Here is a 20,701-nt window from a genome sequence, read left to right on the forward strand (position 1 = left end):
ACTTTAATGGATAGGTCCGTTGGGGAGGTTGTGTGAGATGGAGGAAAGATGATGAATTCTGTTTTGTCCATATTAAATTTTAGAAATGTAGCAGAGAAATAGTGGACAGACATTGTGGGATTCTGGTTAGTAGGGTGGTGATATCTGGTCCAGAGAGGTAGAGCTGTGTGTCATCAGCATAGAGATGATACTGAAAGCCGTGAGCATCCCTATATACAGCATAAGCCCCACACTGCCTCCCTATATACAGCATGAGCCCCTCACAGTCACCCTATATACAGCATGAGCCCCTCACAGTCACCCTATATACAGCATGAGCCCCTCACAGTCACCCTATATACAGCATGAGCCCCACACAGCCTCCCTATATACTGAATGAGCCCCCACACAGCCTCCCAATATACAGCATGAGCCCCAACAGCCTCCCTATATACAGCATGAGCCCCACACAGCCCCACACTCATATGAACTTTAGCGTAAGAAAATATTCAGAAAAATTCCCACGCTAGAGTTCATATGAGTTTGTGCCACCAGGGGGCGCAGCACCACTAGTCACCGAAGCTTTCCTGCATTCCATTCATTCCCCTGTCTTTTACAGCCATGAGCAGCTGCATTAGCAGGCTCCTGCTTGTAAAATTATTAAACCCCTTCAGATGGATTTACAGCGTGGGACATGACTGTACGGCGGACAGATATGGGATATTGGTGTTTTTTTTATTTTTCCTTTTTTTCCAGAAGATCGAGGGTCGTCATTTGGATTGAGAGTACAATAAAGATATTTATTTCATTAAAATACTTTATTCATAATGTGTGTGTTTATTTAACCCTATATTACTATTGGATTAATATTGGATAGGTGTCTTATTGACATCTCTCCATTATTAACCATGCTTAATGTCACCTTACATTAGCAAGGTGACATTAACCCTTTATTACCCCATATCCCATCTTACAGATGTGCCTTTTCTGGGGTGGCTGGGGGCAGATGTTTTTAGCCAGGGGGGCCAATGACCATGGTCCCTCTCTAGGCTATTAATAGCTGCCCTCAGTCACTGGCTTTCCCACTCTTGCGGAGAAAATTGCGCGAGAGCCCACACCAGTTTTTTCCGTGAATTAACCCTTTATTTTAACACCTAGAGCTCCCAAATTTTGCACACAGACTCTACTAACATTATTAGTGAGGACTATGTAAAAAAATAAGGGATATGAAATGGTTTACTGTATGTAAACCATGTCTCACATCCTGTCGGGCTTGGGAAGGAGATAGAAAAAGTCGGCAACTGAATTACCGGCTTTTCTGCTATCTAGCTCTGTATTAAATATAAATCTACTATATAATTGTCTACGGTCACTTCCGTCTTTCTGTCTGTCACAAATATTCATTGGTCGCGGACAGCCAGTGGGCTTGGAAATAAGGCAGGGGAGGCCAGGAAGTATGCAGAGCGAGTCCCCACCCACTCCGTACAGGCCCAGCCAGAAGCGCTGCAAAGTGGCGGAGTCGCCATGAGGAGGGCGGAGCCGGCCGGGACCATGGGCGCTGTTGGCCCTAAAGCCGGGGACTAAATTAGCGACCGCGATCAGTGATGACGGCTGCGGTCATTGATGATGGCCGTGACAGCAGGAAACACACATGCGGCGGTGACGGCTGCGGACGGAAGGCGAGTATATACTACGTCGGCTGTGCAGTTGGAGCGCTCCCAGACACAGGGCCACGAGTTCTCGGTACCGGGCCTCTCTGGTTCGGTTCTGAGGCTGTCACGGTGGCTAGACCCGGTCCGCGACCCTGCTAAGGGGCGTCCAATAAAGGTGGTGCAGTCTGTCAGGGGTTCGTGATGCCACCTGTGGTGTTCGGTCAGGGTGACCGACGCTGCTGTGGGGTCCGCTGGGGGTGATGGAATGGCAGCTGGACGGTATTCCTTCCCACAGGTGAAGTATGTCCCCAGGGCTTCCCAGTAAGGTAGATGGTAATGGTGTAGGGTGCAGTTAATAACGAGGACACAGGGTTGCAGTCTCTTTACCTCTTTACTGAAGACTTCAGGATCCTCAATCCAGAGCACGCTTAACAGGGCTATCTGAGACCGGCCGGTCCGATGGGCACATCCAGAGTTTCCTTCGCAGATGGAAATCGTTGCCTACCACTAGCGCCTGTGTGTTGTAGTCCTACCCTGCTGAGCATTCGGAATAGTCCTCACAACTGCTGTTCTCGTTCGTTCGTTCTCTATAGCTCTCTCTCTCTTTGGTTCCAAATCTTTCTAGTTCAACGTCCCCCAGGTATGTTATGGCTAGGACGCACCCGTATGACGGGAAGGCCTGGAGTTCTTCCGGGACCCTAGAGACGCCCCTCTCCCACTGTTGCCCCCTATGTCTTTGTAGGTGTTTAGGTGAGACAGCCAACCTATAATTAACTGTCCTGCGGAGTTCGAAGTAAGGCCTAGAGTCGGTTACTCCCGCGGTGTTCCGGCCACCGGCTACGCACCTCAGTAGGATGTTGCCTCGGTCTCACGGCACGACTCCTACTGGTACTCCTTTGTGCTTGATCTCGTTTATACTGTTCCACAATATCCTTCCCTTCGTGTCTCTCTCTTGGATACCACCGCGGGGTGTGCAGGCGCGGTTCCGATACGTTCTGTTCTGTTCGCTAGGCACCTGCCAGGTTCCCACGCCTGACAGGGACCCCCTGTGTCTTCTCCCTGCAATACCCCCTGCCATGGGATGTTGCCTGAATCCAACCCAGTCAGCTTCTAACTAACTTCCTCTCCAACCCCTAGTTTTACCAGTGTGAGGAGTGGCCCAATAAATAAAGCCTTTTGCTCCCCCTTGTGGCCGGAGTGTGAAGTGTAATGTGTTCTGGTGATACCTGGTCAGGAGAACTCCTTTAGTGCCATCAGACGTACCATCACTCCCCTTAGTGTCAGAGCGTCATACTGCAACGACCAGGTCTCTGGGGCGCTGCACAATATACTATGTGGGCTATGCAATGTACTCTGTGGGCTGTGCTATATACTACGTGGGCTGTGCTATATACTACGTGGGCTGTGCAATATACTACGTGGCTGTGCAATATACTACGTGGCTGTGCAATATACTACGTGGCTGGGCAATACACTATGTGACTGGGCAATATACTACGTGACTGCAATATACTATGTGGCTGTGCAATATATTGTACTACGTGGCTGTGCAATATACTGTACTACGTGGCTGTGCAATATACTACATAGCTGGGCAATATACTTCATGGCTGTGCAATATACTACATGGCTTGGCAATATACTACGTGGCTGTGCTATATACTACGTGGACATGCATATTCTAAAATACCCGATGCTTTAGAATCGGGCCACCATCTAACATAGTATATATATATATATATATATATATATATATATATATATATATAGACATTTATTTTCTCTATTCTATTCTAACCTGTCACTGTGATTTTACTGTACACCGCGCTGAGTTGCCGGCTTTTCTATAGAACACCGGTGTGTATTTCTCGCAAGTCACACGCATGGTCCTTCTTTAATCCGTATTTTTTTTGCCCCCATAGACTTTCATTGGTGGATTTTTGGAGGAATGCGCTAAGAATCGCAGCATGCCCATAAAATACGGCCGAGAAATAAAGGGCATATAAGAGCTGCCCCATAGAGAAACATTGGTCCGTGTGCAATGCGTTGTTTTTGCCCCTCTCGCTCGTCCGTATTCCTCTCTAGTGTGACGCCGGCCTTACTCATACACAGGACTACTCAGCCAAATGTGCGATCCTGTGTATGGGAGCGTTGGCTGAGTTGGCTGTCGGTACGATTGGCCGAAGCATTGTTCAGCTGACAACCATATAATGTGTATGGCCATCTTAATAAAGCCCCAGTGTTCAGTGTGAAAATTGCAAGATTAATAATTGTATTTTTTTTTTAAAGATTGTTATGTAGAAAAAAATTGCCTTAACATTTTTAAACAACAGGTCATTTTCTGATGTTTTTCTTTATAGGGATATTTCCACAATTGAATGTTATCCCTTATCCATGCGGTAAAGCTTACTGTTCACTCTGGGTCCAGACACTGACACCCATGCTGATCCCGATACCAGGAGAGCCCGCATTGAATGAATCAGAGGTCCATATGCCCGATCTCCATTGTCCGTGGTACTGCCACAGAGACCCGACCGCACAGCGCTCCGCTATTTCAGGGACACTCGGTATCCTAGCGCTCGGACCTCCAGCAATCATTAAGGTATATAACTTTCCATTGAGGGAAGACCCCTTTAATTTCCACAGGGGAATTTTAGAGCGACACAGGGGCCTAAATATAACAGGATAGAAGCAGACTGCCGAAAACTGAATTTAGTCCATTGTTTTATGGCAATCGGTCACAACCTTGCTCGGTTTTAGCTTTTGATGACTATGGTCTTCAGTTGAACGGCCGTGTGCAGGATTTCCATCCAGATCATTCTAGTGCAGAAATGAATTAATGATGTTTAGCTATCACATTACACACACAAATGATTTCTCATTACAGTGGACCTAGCCCCTGGACAGCAATGCTTGTGCAGGTAATCTGTAATGCCATAGAAGCCATACAGTAAGTGGTTAAATGCAGTGGTTGCAGAGCCCTGCAGCTGGCTGCCCCCTCCTCCCCTGTGCTCTGCCAGGGGGCACATGATGCAACAAGCCCTACACTCAGAGCAGGGCTTTGCACAACCTGCTGACACACCTCCACACCCCTATTGGTTGCAGGCATGTGTAGGCCTTGTGCGATTGGTCAGATCTCCATCCCATCCCCCTCCACATGGTAGTAGTGTCAGGCATCTGCCTGCTGGAGAGGACCTCCCTCCTCCCTCCTCCCTGCACTCCCACCACTCCCTCCCTTTTATTTCTCCCTCCACTCTTTTCCTTCTTGTTCATCAGGAAGTAGTTACAGACACAGCTGCAGTTAGCTCTTCATTTGGATATTTTCTTTCATTTTTTTTTTTTTAATCTTAAAATATTTGAATTTTTATTTCATTGGATTTCTCTGGGGGCAACTAATGGATTTAAAGGAGATCATAATATCCAAGTAAAAACGACAGAGTTACTGTGCAGTGTGCTTGGCGAGGGTTTACTGTCTACTTCTATCCCTTCCATCCTAAGTCCAGATGTGCGCTCCACTTGTACACCCAACACTGCAAAGTCCTCCGTGGGGTGAGATCATGCCCGGCTGCCAGTTGTGAGGCTGTGGTGGCTGCAGATGTTGGCACCGCCAGATGTCAAGACCCTCCTTCCAACCGAAGGCTGATTGCACAGATAAAGAAGAGCAGACTGTCCGGTCTTCCGGTTGGGATCCCTGATCGTCCTCCCAGAGGGCTTGTCTGGCCACCTCGGACATGTCCGATCATTCCCAATACCGGATTCTTCTAGACCTTCAAGCAATTTGGATTCTATAGCATTTCCCTTAGAAGGGTCTCCATCCCATTTTCTCATCATTGACTGCTAGTCTTGCTCTTTTTCCCTTTGCGTGACAGATTTCTTGTCCATTTCCTTGTCGCCGTCACATTGTATCTGACTGTCCACAAACTGTTCCAGTCCTTGTTCTCAGTTGGCGGTTAAGGATTGTCAGATGTGAAGCACCTAAGCCCAAGCACAGGGTGGGGGGAGTAAGGTGGAGGGGACCCTTCTGAATGCCTTTACAAGGTTTCTGGTGGTGGGTTTGCTGCAGGCATGGGTTCACCCTCCTGGGCAGATATGGGGAGAAAGAGGAAGAGGAGGAATCCCTGGAGATGAGCAGCCCTGGCGTCCTGATGGCCAACAGAAATGTAAGTGTCCATCCAGTACATTGTATATGGCTATGCCATTATTTCCCCTTACGATAACCTCGTCGTCTGCCCTTTACTAACAATGACCCATGAAATCGTATCGAAGATTAAAGAAGGCAATGGCAAAAGTTGCAGTTAAGTTGTCAGAGCCGCTTTTACAAATTGTCGATGCCTATGAATTATTAATTCATGTAATAGCCGCTGGTCTGTAATGAATGATTGAACAGTCTAACGGCCTGGAAGCGTGCTTAATTGGTAGGTTTCTTTTCTCCATTTTTTGTCCTTGGATATAAATGTATATTTGTAATGTAAAGATAATATTAAGAATCCTCATTGGCCTTAATGGCTAACTGAAAAGGTGATGAAAAATGGCAGACTTTCCAGACTGCTCAGGTCCCGAAGAGTCACATATTTGGACACCATAAGATGTAGGAATACTGGCTCCCACTGTGCACAATTATTCCTGTATTAATAATGTGATGTCTTATCCTACCGCGAAGGCGAGGACTAGCGACGTAGCTGGGGAGCATCAAGTCAACGTCGTCAAATTCTCTGGATACGATTCAATTAAATCCATTGAGTTGTTAGGTAAATTTAGATTTCTAAATTTAGGTCTCCAAATCTCCACCAATCTCAGTGGCTGCAGCTTAACAGCATCCAGAAAGACTATTTTATTTATAAGGAATAGGAAGGTTTAATTTGGGGGCAATCATAACAAATGTAGAAGATGAGAACTGGTCATTGTAGCAAATTGGTCATTGTAAGGGCTCCTACAGGCGGCCATAAAAATCAGATGACTTATCTGTCGTTTTGATGGAGATCACTCGTCCCCATGTTAACTAACGGGGCCGATTTTTCGCAGAATGCACTATTTGCCTCCGATAATTGGAACGCACTCGGCCATTCAAGTCTATGGGTCAGTGAAAAAAATCGGATGACATCTGACTGAGAGGAGATTTTTTTTTAATATTTTTATTTTCCTCATCTAAGAAAATTATTATTATTATTATTATTATTTATTATTATAGCGCCATTTATTCCATGGCGCTTTACATGTGAGGAGGGGTATACATAATAAAACAAGTACAATAATCTTGAAAAATACAAGTCACAACTGGTACAGGAGGAGAGAGGACCCTGCCCGCGAGGGCTCACAATCTAGAAAAATCGGATGACATCTGACTGAGAGGAGATTTTTTTTTAATATTTTTATTTTCCTCATCTAAGAAAATCTGATCCGACTATGAATGATCAAAGTCTGATCAGAGTGTGATTGGCAGAATTGGACGGATTTTCTCGGGTTGTGCGACCCCAGTCTAAGAGGCCAACTTGGACCAATTTAATCTTCGTGATCAGTTTGGCCAGAAATCTGTAGTTTTGCATCAGTACTATTAACTATTTCATATATGGGACAGCGCGCCTTGGGCAAAATAAAAAATAAATAAAAATAAAATATGTGGTGCTTTTTCTAAGCCTGGTCTGATATACCAGCCGGGCGCCATCTGTACGTAAACTTCATTTAGGTTAAACTGCTGTATCTATGGCAACCATTCTGGGAAGCCCGCCAGGTTGAGTGTTGCTACATTTTACAGTTTTGTTACTTTGCCCTGGGCAACATTCATTGTAGGTGGAGAATAAAGGGAGCGTTCTTCGATGTATGGTAGCACTAGGACATCGATATTCCAATGTCTCGGGTAGGTCCACCATCTGCATTGTGGGCACTCATTGCACAAGAGTACAGAGGTTTATCTAGTTACTTGTAGAACAAAAATGTGAGCAATAAGGACGATGTCAGCAGAGGTTGGATCATGTCAGGTCTGTTAGTTTATTCCTTTTTACGTAAGGATTCTTTGAGGTTTGGACTACTTGTCTTGGTGCACGGCCGGGAGATGTTGGTCTTACCAGGGAAGTAAGGGGTTAACCTAATCCTGTCCATAGCTTTTATAGCCACCTCTTGATCCAAGAAAAGCTGAGTGAGAGGTGACTTCTGTTTGTGGGATGGATTTATCTCCCTTTAAAATCCACATTAATCCATAGGTTGACATTAGAGAATCCATAGAGTGACAGGTATGTGCAGATGGAGAATCCATGGAAGTTCTGCCGGATGAACTTTTACAGGACTACTATGATAGTGGCTACATCACATTTGATATATTTTGTCCTTCCTTAAATTGCAAGAACCATGCCATTGTTTAACTCAGAATCCCCTAGGAACAGAACTGTGCAAAGCTGGCAGCGCCACACATGTGATCCAGTGGCATGCCTATGGTTGCATCATTGTAGACGATGCCTATCTGACACCATCTATCCTGTGCCCAACAGCTACGAGTACAAAAATGAAGAATTACTGATTTGTTGAATTCGATTTTTAAAAAATAGTGCCACTCTCGTCTACTGGCTGTGTGTGGTATTGCAGCTCAGTCCCATTCACCTCTGTAAGGCCAGGATGCATAACCAGTTTGGAATAAATGATCCATGTCATACAACTTCTGCTCAAAATTTAGCCATACCACTGAAATTACTGTTAGAGCTCTTGCACATGACCGATTATATCGGACAAGTGTTATCCATGGATATCACAGATCGCACTCATACCCAAGTTATTCCCTGGGGCTGTGCATATGTCCCAATTATTTATTTGGACCGAGCAATCCAAGGAAATAATCTGGGGCATATCCAATTTTGATACAAGTGTTGGATCAAAATTGTCATTGCAAGTCTAGGGGTCCGTGGAAAACATTGAACTGCACTTGGATGACATCCAAGTGCAGTCCGATTTTTACGGATTGACATAATGGAGAGGGTGGAAAAACATTTTGTTTAATTCTCTCCACTTCTGGGAAAAACTGATCAGAATCTGATCAGAATAATCGGACCGATTTTTCTCCGATGGAGAGAAAGTGGTCGCCTGCACCTTCCATTGGGTGAAGTGAACAGCATTAACGACACATTAGATTGGAAGTGAACCAGCAGTTCTTGAAGGTGGAAGCAGGAAAACTTGGAAAGCATACAAGTAAGGATCTGATGGTTGATGACTGGATCTGGCTATTACCAAGTGACTGGTCTAAGGTGGTGATCCAGTATGCAGTGGTTAGGAACTATCAAAAGTGGTCTAATGGGAGGTGAGTCTCGCATGTGTGCTCTGATCCCCCAGAAGAATTACTGTAGAACAAATTCATGAAAAAAAGTTAATTCTGGCATTGATAAAAGGTATCAGATCAGACAGTGCATCCATCACAACTTGCTGCGTAGCCACATTGACCCCTGATCACACCCAGTGCTCATCATAACTTGACTATGGAGCAATGGAAGTGGCCACGTCTAATGGATCACATTTTTTACATTACATGGACAGCTGGGTGCTTGAAGATTTCTTACCTGAAGAAGAGATGTCACAAGATTGCAGTACGGGAAGAAACCAGTGTTTTTCTGGAAACCATTGGCTTCCTGGAATATATGGGGGTATTACTAGAGACATGCAGCCCCTCTCTAAATATGCTTTAATGCCAGTGGCCTCTTTCATGTCATTCATTAATCTCGATAATCATTCATCGTTAGTCGTGTTCACCCACAGTGGAAGCACTCGCTATCAAAAACCGCATTGGACCTGAGGAGCCGCGATCCATGAACTGCTCATTCAAGTAGGTTTCCTTCTATTTTCTCATGGACATCTATGGAAATATTTTAGCAGGTTACATTGATGTCTATGACTGATTGACTGAGCTGCTATACTATTATTATTATTATTATTATTTATTATTATAGCGCCATTTATTCCATGGCGCTTTACATGTGAGGAGGGGTATACATAATAAAACAAGTACAATAATCTTGAAAAATACAAGTCACAACTGGTACAGGAGGAGAGAGGACCCTGCCCGCGAGGGCTCACAATCTACAAGGGATGGGTGAGGATACAGTAGGTGAGGGTAGAGCTGGCCGTGCAGCGGTTTGGTCAATCGGTGGTTACTGCAGGTTGTAGGCTTGTCGGAAGAGGTGGGTCTTCAGGTTCTTTTTGAAGGTTTCGATGGTAGGCGAGAGTCTGATATGTTGTGGTAGAGCATTCCAGAGTAGGGGGGATGCACGAGAGAAATCTTGTATGCGATTGTGGGAAGAGGAGATAATAGGGGAGTAGAGAAGGAGATCTTGTGAGGATCGGAGGTTGCGTGCAGGAAAGTACCGGGAGACGAGGTCACAGATGTATGGAGGAGACAGGTTGTGGATGGCTTTATATGTCATGGTTAGGCTTTTGTACTGGAGTCTCTGGGTGATGGGGAGCCAGTGCAGGGATTGACAGAGGGAAGAGGCTGGGGAATAGCGGGGGGACAGGTGGATTAGTCGGGCAGCAGAGTTTAGAATAGATTGGAGGGGTGCAAGAGTGTTAGAGGGGAGGCCACAGAGCAGGAGGTTACAGTAGTCAAGGCGGGAGATGATGAGGGCATGGACTAGGGTTTTTGCAGATTCTTGGTTTAGGAATGTGCGGATCCGTGAAATATTTTTGAGTTGGAGGCGGCAGGAAGTGGAAAGGGTTTGGATATGTGGTTTAAAGGAGAGATCAGTGTCAAGGATTACCCCAAGACAGCGGGCTTGTGGGACTGGGGAGAGTGGGCAGCCGTTTACTGTAATGGATAGGTTCGTTGGGGAGATCGCGTGAGATGGGGGAAAGATGATGAATTCTGTTTTGTCCATGTTAAGTTTTAGAAATCTAGTGGAGAAGAAGGATGAAATAGCAGACAGACATTGAGGGATTCTGGTTAGTAGGGAGGTGATATCTGGTCCAGAGATGTAGATCTGTGTGTCGTCAGCATAGAGATGATACTGAAAGCCGTGAGATTCTATGAGCTGTCCCAGGCCAAAGGTGTAGATGGAGAAGAGCAGGGGTCCTAGAACTGAACCTTGCGGGACTCCGACAGATAGGGGGCGAGGTGAGGAGGTGGTGTGTGAGTGGGAGACGCTGAATGTACGGTCAGTTAGGTATGATGAGATCCAGGATAGGGCCAATTCTGTGATGCCAAGGGATGAGAGGGTCTGCAGCAGCAGGGAATGGTCCACTGTGTCAAAGGCAGAGGACAGGTCTATACCAGACAAAGCCAGTAGACGAGAGTGGCACTATTTTTTTTAAAATCTTATTCAACCAATCAGGAATTCTTCATTTTTGTACTCATAGCTGTTGGCCACAGGATGGATGGTGTCAGATAGGCATAATCTACAATCACCTCAGATGCAACCATAGGCGTGCCACTGGATCTCTTTGGTGGTTAATGTGTCAATGTTTGTAGACATTGTGTGACTCCATTCCTACAGAAGTGCATAATGCAAGGTCTGTAAAAAGCAACACATACAGGAGGTAAACCTAAGATAATTGGAGAGAGGCCTAGACCATTACTGCCTGAGGGCCTAGACCACTCCCAGTGCAGCCCTATGCTGACCCCTATCCCACCCAGCACAATATCGGCTTTGTAGTGTAAGGGTACTGTCACACAGTGGCATTTTGATCGCTACGACGGCACGATCCGTGACGCTCCAGCATTGTAACAATATCGCTCCAGTGTCGTAGACTGCTGTCACACTTTGCAATGTACGACGCTGGAGCGATAATTTCATGACGTATGTGCGATGTAGAATCTGTTGGTTACTATGCGCACATCGTATACAATATCGTGCACACCTTTGTTACACCATGCGATCATGCCGCCACAGCGGGACACTAGACGACGAAAGAAAGTTTCAAACGATCTGCTACGACGTACGATTCTCAGCGGGGTCCCTGATCGCAGGAGCGTGTCAGACACAGCGAGATCGCTGGAACGTCACAAATCGTGCCGTCGTAGCGATCAAAATGCCACTGTGTGACGGTACCCTTAGGCTAAGAATATGTTTACAGGACATGCTCTGGAACCTGCCAGAAGAAGCCCTAAAGAAATATTAACAAGAATGAACATTTGCACCTCAATATAAAAACAAATTGCTGTGCCTATGTTCCTTTTTGGAGTTTCTTTTAACCTCTTCGAGTTCCCAAAGATGCAAAGCTGTTACAACAAGTGTTCTGACCATTCTTCGGGAGGCCACCACTGGGAAGACACTCACTGTTTTATAGACACAAATATAAAAAAAGCGCAAAAAGACGACTGTAGAGACGCCAAAAAAGACACTTAAGGAGAAACACGTCTGGCATTTTCCTGAAGTGTCTTCTGCTTGAATAACTTGGTGAGTACGTCGGCATCTAAATGACGTCAAGCGCACTTAGCTTCAAGGGAGTTCCTTAGCGCTAAATACAGTTCATGGACAGAAGCTAAAATCAAGAATTTTTAGCAAATAAGTGGTTTAATTTTCCCTGGTCTAAGATGTTGCTCCTTGCACTTCTAGTCATATTTGGCTTCTGAGTAATGGCCCGTCTTTACATGCTAGGTAGGACATCACCAGTATTTCTTCACACACTCTTGTCACAAAAGAATGAATTTTCTGGAAAACAAATCTGCTGGGCTGCATCTGGGAATTTGCTCATCAATGTAACTCTTCAACGTTCATTTTCACAATGAATGTTCAGCACCTGGCTTCTCAGAGGAGCCCCTCAGTATTTGGCCTGCGGTGAAGGTCCCAGTAATGAGACCCACATGTCTCTGCCTCAGAGCTGTAGGTTTGCTGGCCTTTCACTTCTAACCCATTCCCTGAAGCACACATATGAGTAAACAGACAGAAGCTAAAATACACAGGAACACACTGATATACTTTGAATATTTATTTGCTTTCATTTCCTAAATTCCAGTGAAAATGGTGCAATCCAGCGCAAATTCGCCATTGTGCACAATAGTGCAGAATATATACTGTATACATTTAGCTTAGTTTAAGATGCCCAAAGAACAAAGGCCTCCCTTCATCAAAGTGATTATACCACATAAAACGATTTGAAAAGTTGCAAATTATTAGGGAAAATCTGCAGATTTTCTGATTCCAACACGTTCCCACTTCAAGACCGATATGAACCACGCCGCCTTTGATGAATAGTGACCAAAGCCTTTAAGAACAGATTTATTTATGTTGTTCTAGGGGGTGTAAAACTAGGAGAGTCACTTATAGAGAAGGATCTGAGGATATGCGTAGTTCTCGGGCTGAATAATACCATGCAATATAAATTAGCGGCTTCTAAAGTCAGGAGGATATTGTCTTGTATGATAAGGACATGATAATACCACTTTACAAAGGAATATGCAGTTCAGTTCTGAGCAACAAAACTGATAAGGTGCATGGTAGATCTAGTTTGGAGGAAGGATTTCAAGAAATCAGTCTATTTAGAATTGAGAAGAGACGTCTAAAGGTGAACATGATTGATTTGTAACAGGAGATAAATGGCCCTTACAAAAAATATGGTCAAAAGCTGTGTCATGCAAAACCCCTTCAAAGGACAAGATGGTACTTCTTTCTCCTGGAGAAAGAAAAGTTAAATCTCAGAGGAGACAAACCTTCTTCATCATGAGAGCTCTTAATTTGTAGAACAGCCAACCTTAGGAGCTGGTCCCAGTAAAAACCATCGATGGTTAAAAAAACCTAGATGCTTTTTTCAGAAGAATATAACATAAATACTATAAATATGTACAGGTATAAAATAGCGTACTTGTTCTGAATTTTGAGCCAGTTGATCAAGGCAGATTGGATCATGCATTATGGATGTACTTATAACCCATTCCCATTATCCTTTCACATCCGTTAGTTGAACTCGATGAACATATGTCTTTTTTGAATCATAGTAACTTTGTGTTAGAGCAGGAGTGGGGAATTAAATTTCCCAAGGGACCACATGAGACTGTGGCTCTTGTGGAGGGCCGAACCAACCAGCTGAACTTAATTCTGCCTATCATTATTGTTTTATATTATAGTATTATATCCCAACAAAGCCCTGTTGCACTGTATGATGTCCCCACACAGCTCCCTGACACAGTATGATGTCTCCATGCAGCCTCCTTGCATATTATGATGTCCTCACACAGCCCCCTTGCACAGTATGATGTCCCCACACAGCTTCCTTGAACAGTATGATGTCCCCACATAGCTCTGTTGTACAGTATTATGTCCCCACAAAGCCCCCTTGCACATTATTATGTCCTCACTTGCACAGTATTATGTCCCCACACAGCAGCCCCCCTGCATATTATTATGTACTGAAAGAGTCCCCTTGAACCATATTATACACCCACACAGCACCCTTGCACAGTATTATGTCTCCACACAGCTTCTTTGCATACTATGATGTCCCCACACAGCCCCCTTGCTCAGTATGAAGTCCCCACATAGCCCCCTTTCACAATATTATGTCTCCACACAGCCTTCTTATACAATATAATGTCCCCACACAGCCCCCTTGCACAGTATTTTGTCCCCACAGAGTCTCCTTGAATAGTATTATGTCGTCAGACAGCCCACTTGCACGGTACTATGTCCTCAAAAAGCCCCCTTAGATAGCATTATATCCCCACAAAACCCCCATGCACAATAATGACCTCTCTGTTTCATCATTGTTTTAACTCATATCTGCACTCCAATGATGATATAGGGGAAATAGAAATGCGTGGGGGCGGCCGCGTAGTGCAGGACGCAATTGTATCCTACCCTTTGGCTGTCCCAGTTTACGGACCACACCGGAACAGGGAAAGGGCCCCAGATGACCTGCGGGCTACACTTTCCTCAGGTCTGTGCTAGAGGGATGATCAGATAGCTGTCAGCTAGATAAACTGAGCAAAGAGCGAAGCTGTGTGGAAACCTTTTAAGGAGTTTTTATACATGCCATTTTGATGCCATTATGTACGAATAATTAATATAATGTGACCTGTAGTATAAGAAGCAAGCTGTATTTAATTGCACAGTTAGAGCGAGGCTTAGTCATTTTGGGAAATCATGACCACTTTAATTGTTGGGTGGCTTTGAGGAAGTGGTTTTGCCTTTGTGTGGTATTCTCTGAAAACCTGGAGACTTGTATAAAGGAATCTGACTCTTTCTGTACAAATTGAGTAAGGAGTGGCTCTAGCATCAAATTGCTGGAGGCTGTAGAAAACCTGTTGGACAAGATGCGATTATTACGGCTGTTTTTTCGGTGATACAGATGTCAGATTTTATGTCAAGCTGTGGAGGACTGAGGTAGTTGTCACAGAGAGAAGTTGCCATGTAATAAGTAGTTGTCAGGCTGTGAATCTGCCTTCCCATTACTTCTTTTATATGCTGAATACCGATATCCTGATTCAACAATTTTACAGGATCTTGCATTCATTCTTCAAATGTAGCAGGTTTCCCATGACAGATTTTCAGCTCTACTACATATTTTGTCTACTGAGCAATTGCTATGAAGACTCCATCATGTGTGATTGGCCGTGGTGGCGTGACATGAGCATCTGTCCTCGCAATTTCATACACCAGTAATTGTTTTGGGGTTGTTTAGAAAATTGTCACCTGTAGGTAGGCATAAAGCTGTTTTACACCCATGATGGTTCATAGCTCTGAAGCATACCTCCTTAAACCACAAAAAAGCAAAATATGTGTGTGTTACTAGGATCCTTCTGTTTCTGTTGGCTTCTCTCATTACAGGAAAATTTAGACCATCAATTGAACCCTCAGATCCAATGGCTGTGCCAATAGTGCCTTCTGACATGTTCAGAAATCTAGAAAGTCTGCACCACCAGTCACACCTTTATTTCACAAATTTCAGAAGCATTTATCTGCAAATACTATATGGACAAAAGTATTGAAACTCCTACACATTACACCTACAGGAGCTTTCATGACATCCCATTCTAAAACCCTAGGAATTAATATGGATCTGGTCCCCTCGTAGCAGCAATAACAGCTTTTACTCTTCTGAAGGCTTTCTACAAAATTTTGGAGGGAATATGTGGAGATTCTTGCCCATTGATCCAGAAGAACTATAATGAAGTCGGACATTAGTGTTGGTCAAGAGGGCCTGACTCACAATCTTCATTCCAGTTTATCATAAAGGTGTTCAATGTGGTTGAGGTCAAGGCTCTGTCAGTCACGTTCTTCCACACCAAACTCACCTAACCATGTCTTTATGGGCCTTGATTTATGCTCTTGACACAGTGATGTGGGACAGAAAAGGACCTCCCCCAAACTGTTCACTCAAAGTTTGAAGCACACAATTGCTTAAAATGTCTTGGTTTGAAGACGGTGAAGAGACTTAAAGCTGCAATGCTCCTCTGGGAAATATGCTTAACATGTCACTCTCCGCAAGGAGAAATGATACTTCTTGGATCCCGGTCAGACGCCTCTCACTCAGCCAAATCCAGATCTCCACTTTGCACTGACGAGGGGCAGTACACCAAAACACAGTGTCTGCAAATTGAGATTCTGGCTTGGCTTTTATCCTAAGTCATGTGACAAGGCTTGTTAAAGGGTCGACATTGACTGTTAGGATTGCTACTTCCAATAGGTGGCACTAGAGGTCTAGTCCTCTTCCTCTCTGAAGAGACAATTTGGTTTGAAGAAGCAATAACATTTTTCACACTAGAACTAAGGGGTCTAAAGGTACCGTCACATTTAGCGACGCTGCAGCGATATAGACAACGATGCCGATCGCTGCAGCGTCGCTGTTAGGTCGCTGTTAGGTAAAGCAGAGTGGTGATGTCACCTCTGTGCTCTGCTTTATGGCCGGCCGGTGCTGACACAGTGCAGGGAAGCTGACGGCGCGGGACAGACACCGGAATGTAAGTATGTAGTGTTTGTTTTTTTTTAACTTTTACAATGGTAACCAGGGTAAACATCGGGTTACTAAGCGCGGCCCTGCGCTTAGTAACCCGATGTTTACCCTGGTTACCAGTGAAGACATCGCTGGATCGGCATCACACACGCCGATTCTGCAATGTCAGCGGGTGATCAGCGACCAAAAAAAGGTCCTGATCATTCCCAGCGACCAACGATCTCCCAGCAGGGGCCTGATCGTTGGTCGCTGTCACGCATAACGATTTCGTTAACGATATCGTTGCTACGTCACAAAAAGCAACGATATCGTTAATGAAATCGTTATGTGTGAAGGTACCTTAAGACAACTCCTGAAAAATCAAACCCATAGAATTATCCCTCCTTCACCTAACTTTACAGTTGTCACAACACAGTCAGCCTTGTCCATCAGACTGCCAGATAGAGATGTGTGATTAGTCACCCCATAGAACACGTTTCCACTGATTTAGAGTTAAGTGGCAGAGTGCTGTACACCAGTCCATCCAACGCTTGGTCTTGTGTTTGGTGATGGATGTAAGACTTGCATACAGTTGTGCGGCCCTGATAGCCCATGCCATGAAGCTCCAGGCACACAGAGAAGGTTTTGATCTGTGCAGTTATTGAGTCAGCAGAGCCTTGGAGACCTTTATGCTTCAGTACTAGGTGACCCCGCTCTGGAACATGTGGTCTCCACTTTGTGGCTGAGTTGCTGTGGTTCCTTCTGGTTTTCAAGAATGCCATTCAGAATTCATCATGAACAAACTTGTCATAATAGTGGCATCCCATTACAGAACCGTTTGCAAATTCAGTGACCTCTATATAAAGACCTATTCTTTCACAAATGTTAGTAAAGGCAGACTACATTGCTAGGGGCTGGATTATATACAGCTGTGGCAATGGGTCTGAATGAAACCCTGAACTCAATTATTAAGAACTGTGTCCCAAAACAACCCCAATTGAAGACATATAAAATACACTTCAAAAATGGATGCAAATTAAGAAAGCCTGAAACCAACAACAAATAGACAAAAAAAGGCACAAAAAATGAATTGTGCCTATAAGTGTATATGTACGGTAATTGGTCTATGCAGCCAAAATAAAACTTTTGGAATCTGCACACTTCAAGTTTAGTAGCTTTTTAATTTGACAGAACATTTATATCAGAACCAATTTGTATTTGGAGAGGATGATTAAAGATGTAATTCAACAATATTCAGAGGACTTTAACCTGTTTTACCGGAGTAACCTCCTAACTGGCGCCAAAATTCTTTAGTCACTAGATAGCATGTGAATGTCATCACTTGGATTAAAGAATTTATGACAGTGCTGTGCAATTTTACATGTTGTAAAACATATTTGTATTATACTGGTATAGGAAAGATATATATCTTGGTACCGTGTTAGCCAGTAGATAGAAAAATATTTAGAATTGAGAGTCCTCAGTGGTTGATACCTTTTAATGGCTAACTGAAAAGATGGTAACAAATTGCAAGCTTTCGAGACTACACAGGTCTCTTCATCAGGCAAAGACTAAAACAAATTCTGAAGAATCACATATTTATGCACAACATAGCACAGAAAAAAAATAAAAAAATATTATACTGGTATGTCATATTCTTAAATATGTGGCTTGATATGGTACAATGATTCCTAAGTTCTTAAGTCCCACCAGTTAGTTACCGTATATACTGTACAAATATTCATGTAAAATGTAATAATTCTTAATTTTCATACATTTTTATAAAAATTCTGATTAAAGAGAACTTGTCACCTCTCCTGACATATCAACTATAATCGATACTTACGGTACATTTCCCATTTTATAACAATTCTGCATGATCTTTTCTTGGAACTTTACTTTTTGTCATTCCTCTGTTATTCTATCTGGAAATATAAGAATAAAGTGACAAGTGGAATTACACATATCTTTGACAAAGAAAATGTATCTGATGGACAGCTTCAAAGTGTAAGGGAGATGCCGTAATCAGCTGTCAATATTCATGAACTTATAGAAGGGAGAATGGAGGATCTACACAATGCAGACTTTATGTAACATATAAGTATTTTTGAAAACATACGCCTCAGGGGAACTGACATGCCCTTTTTATGAAGTTGGCAGTCATGAAAATGGTGTGGTGTAATTGTTGGAACTAACATGGTGTAACTTCCCCCTCTCTACTGTTAATAAAGTGACAGATTTTTTTTTTTATACTTTTTTTTGTAAATTAGGCTTGACGTGATAAAAAAATTACAGAAATCATTACCCACCTATTGATTCCTCCATAATGCTGCCCATGTCCCCTTTAGTCTCCTTGCTTCCTTATTTGGTGGGGGCACATGTGACTTGTGCAGCCAATCACAGGCCATAGCTGCAACTAGTGATTGGTCACAGCGGTCACTTTCTGCAGTTAGCTGTTTTTGAGATCCTACATTAGATTGATCCAGAAAAAAAAGATATACTAGCCTTAGGTCAATGGAAGTAGACCGGAACATTGAAAATATCGATTAATTTTGCTCAATACCAGTTAGTTTGTAATTAAAACTGTAAAAATATGAGGTATAAAGACCAATAAGTGAGCATGAATAATTTCCAATACATCCTCATGCTTGACACAAGCTGGTATCTTTCTTGGAACAAAAACAAGCTTGTCTTAGGTGGGAAACTGCTGAATACATGGAAAAAAAATGTTGATTGTCTACCATTTTCCAAGCACTTTCCCACATACAAAGGATATGATAGCAGTGCAAATATTGGCTATATAATTGGGCAGTGATATTACACTATTAATTCTAGCCCCTGAAGTTATTGGAGCTGGTTATTTCCTGCAAGATAAATAGCAGTGGTGTGGAAACCACATTGCGTACAGAGCAGCAAGTCTTCCCAGGTCACCACTATGAGAGGGAAGTGATTTACGCCTATGTCCAACTAAATAATCCACAGCCACATGTAAAACTGGATATGAATACTTACCTCACATTACCCTGATCTAACCTTCTAGACTAGGAAATGGGATCCTTCAATATTCACAGTTTCATTAAGTCTTGGCAGACCCATTACTGCAAAGTTGTTGTGTTGGGAATTACCTGAGCATGTTCAAAGGAAACCTGTCAAAGGGTGAATCATATGCCAAACACCACTACTGCCACCACTAGCTGTTGGGTTAGATCATGGGTTTTCAGAAGGTGTCCTTTTTTTACCAAAGTGTAAAGAGGAGTTTGGAAAAAAAAATGCACCTTAATCGAGAGCATGCGCAATATCCTGCTGGAATCACGTAGCAGAGAGTAAAGCTATCCATGTCCCAAACCTGCCCAATCAGGCTTGATTAACATCACAAGATATGTCATCATAAGCTGATCAAAAATCACTTTCATGCACCCTTGTCTTCTAGTTCTGGTCCTTTCCTGAAAGACTGACGCAAATATACCCAGCTTTATTGTGCATGCGCCGGAAGCCAATACCGGTATAGGACTATAAGACACCACCGTCTGCTCCATTTATCAAGCTATACTAGACAGGTTTAAGCGACAGCCAGCTTGACTGCCCGCTGACAGCTACCTGGAGTGTATGGCCATATAAATGCAGGGCATCGCACCCTTAGTGCAGATTTTAAGAATCACTTCTGATGTACAAATTTGCAACATTCCTATTCATTTTGCAGCAGATTTTCATTAAGCGCATAAACACATCAATTGTGTACATTTTCCACCATATGTGAATGTAAACTGTAGATCAAATCATGTAAATTATAAGTCCATATTTTCAAAATGTTAAATTGTTGACTTACAAACAAGGCCTGGCATTTGAGAGGAATAAGTATCAATCTGCCAAATAAAAATAAAATATGGGGACAATACAGTTTTCATCAGAAAAACACTAGTAGGTCCACAAAAATATTGCGACTTTGGTGGTTTTATGCCCAATAACTTTTTGAAAAGGGGGCATGGAAAAGCATCATCATCATATTTATTATAATTTATGCCAGAAAAATAGCGTCAATTACAGCAAAAATTTCTAGTGGTGGTGCTTGGCTGAAAGATACACGAAGTTCATTAAGAGGCGCACTCTTCTAAATTCAGTGCATCTTGCTCCAGTGCACTTTTCATTAAAGAAACACTTCCATTTATATTTTTTTAAATTAAATCTGTGCATGTAATATAGTGGAAGGGTATTATTATACTCACCTACCATCG

The 20,701-nt window shown here is 43.3% G+C and overlaps 1 protein-coding gene across 3 annotated transcripts in view; it reads left to right on the forward strand.

The window, feature by feature from the left end:
• Window positions 1–4,895: 4,895 nt before the first annotated feature.
• The window catches only part of PLEKHH3 (pleckstrin homology, MyTH4 and FERM domain containing H3), a 99,414-nt gene continuing 83,608 nt past the window's right edge, over window positions 4,896–20,701 (forward strand). The window contains exon 1 of one of the 3 annotated variants that reach the window (XM_069751912.1): window positions 4,896–5,791. In XM_069751912.1, coding sequence (XP_069608013.1) covers window positions 5,657–5,791 — 135 coding nt within the window. In that variant the 5' untranslated portion in view covers window positions 4,896–5,656. The remainder of the gene's footprint in view (window positions 5,792–20,701) is intronic. The other 2 variants (XM_069751913.1, XM_069751914.1) reach the window with 2 other exon arrangements.

The sequence above is a fragment of the Ranitomeya imitator genome, chromosome 2 (assembly GCF_032444005.1).
Source record: "Ranitomeya imitator isolate aRanImi1 chromosome 2, aRanImi1.pri, whole genome shotgun sequence".
Taxonomy (NCBI): Eukaryota; Metazoa; Chordata; class Amphibia; order Anura; family Dendrobatidae; genus Ranitomeya; species Ranitomeya imitator.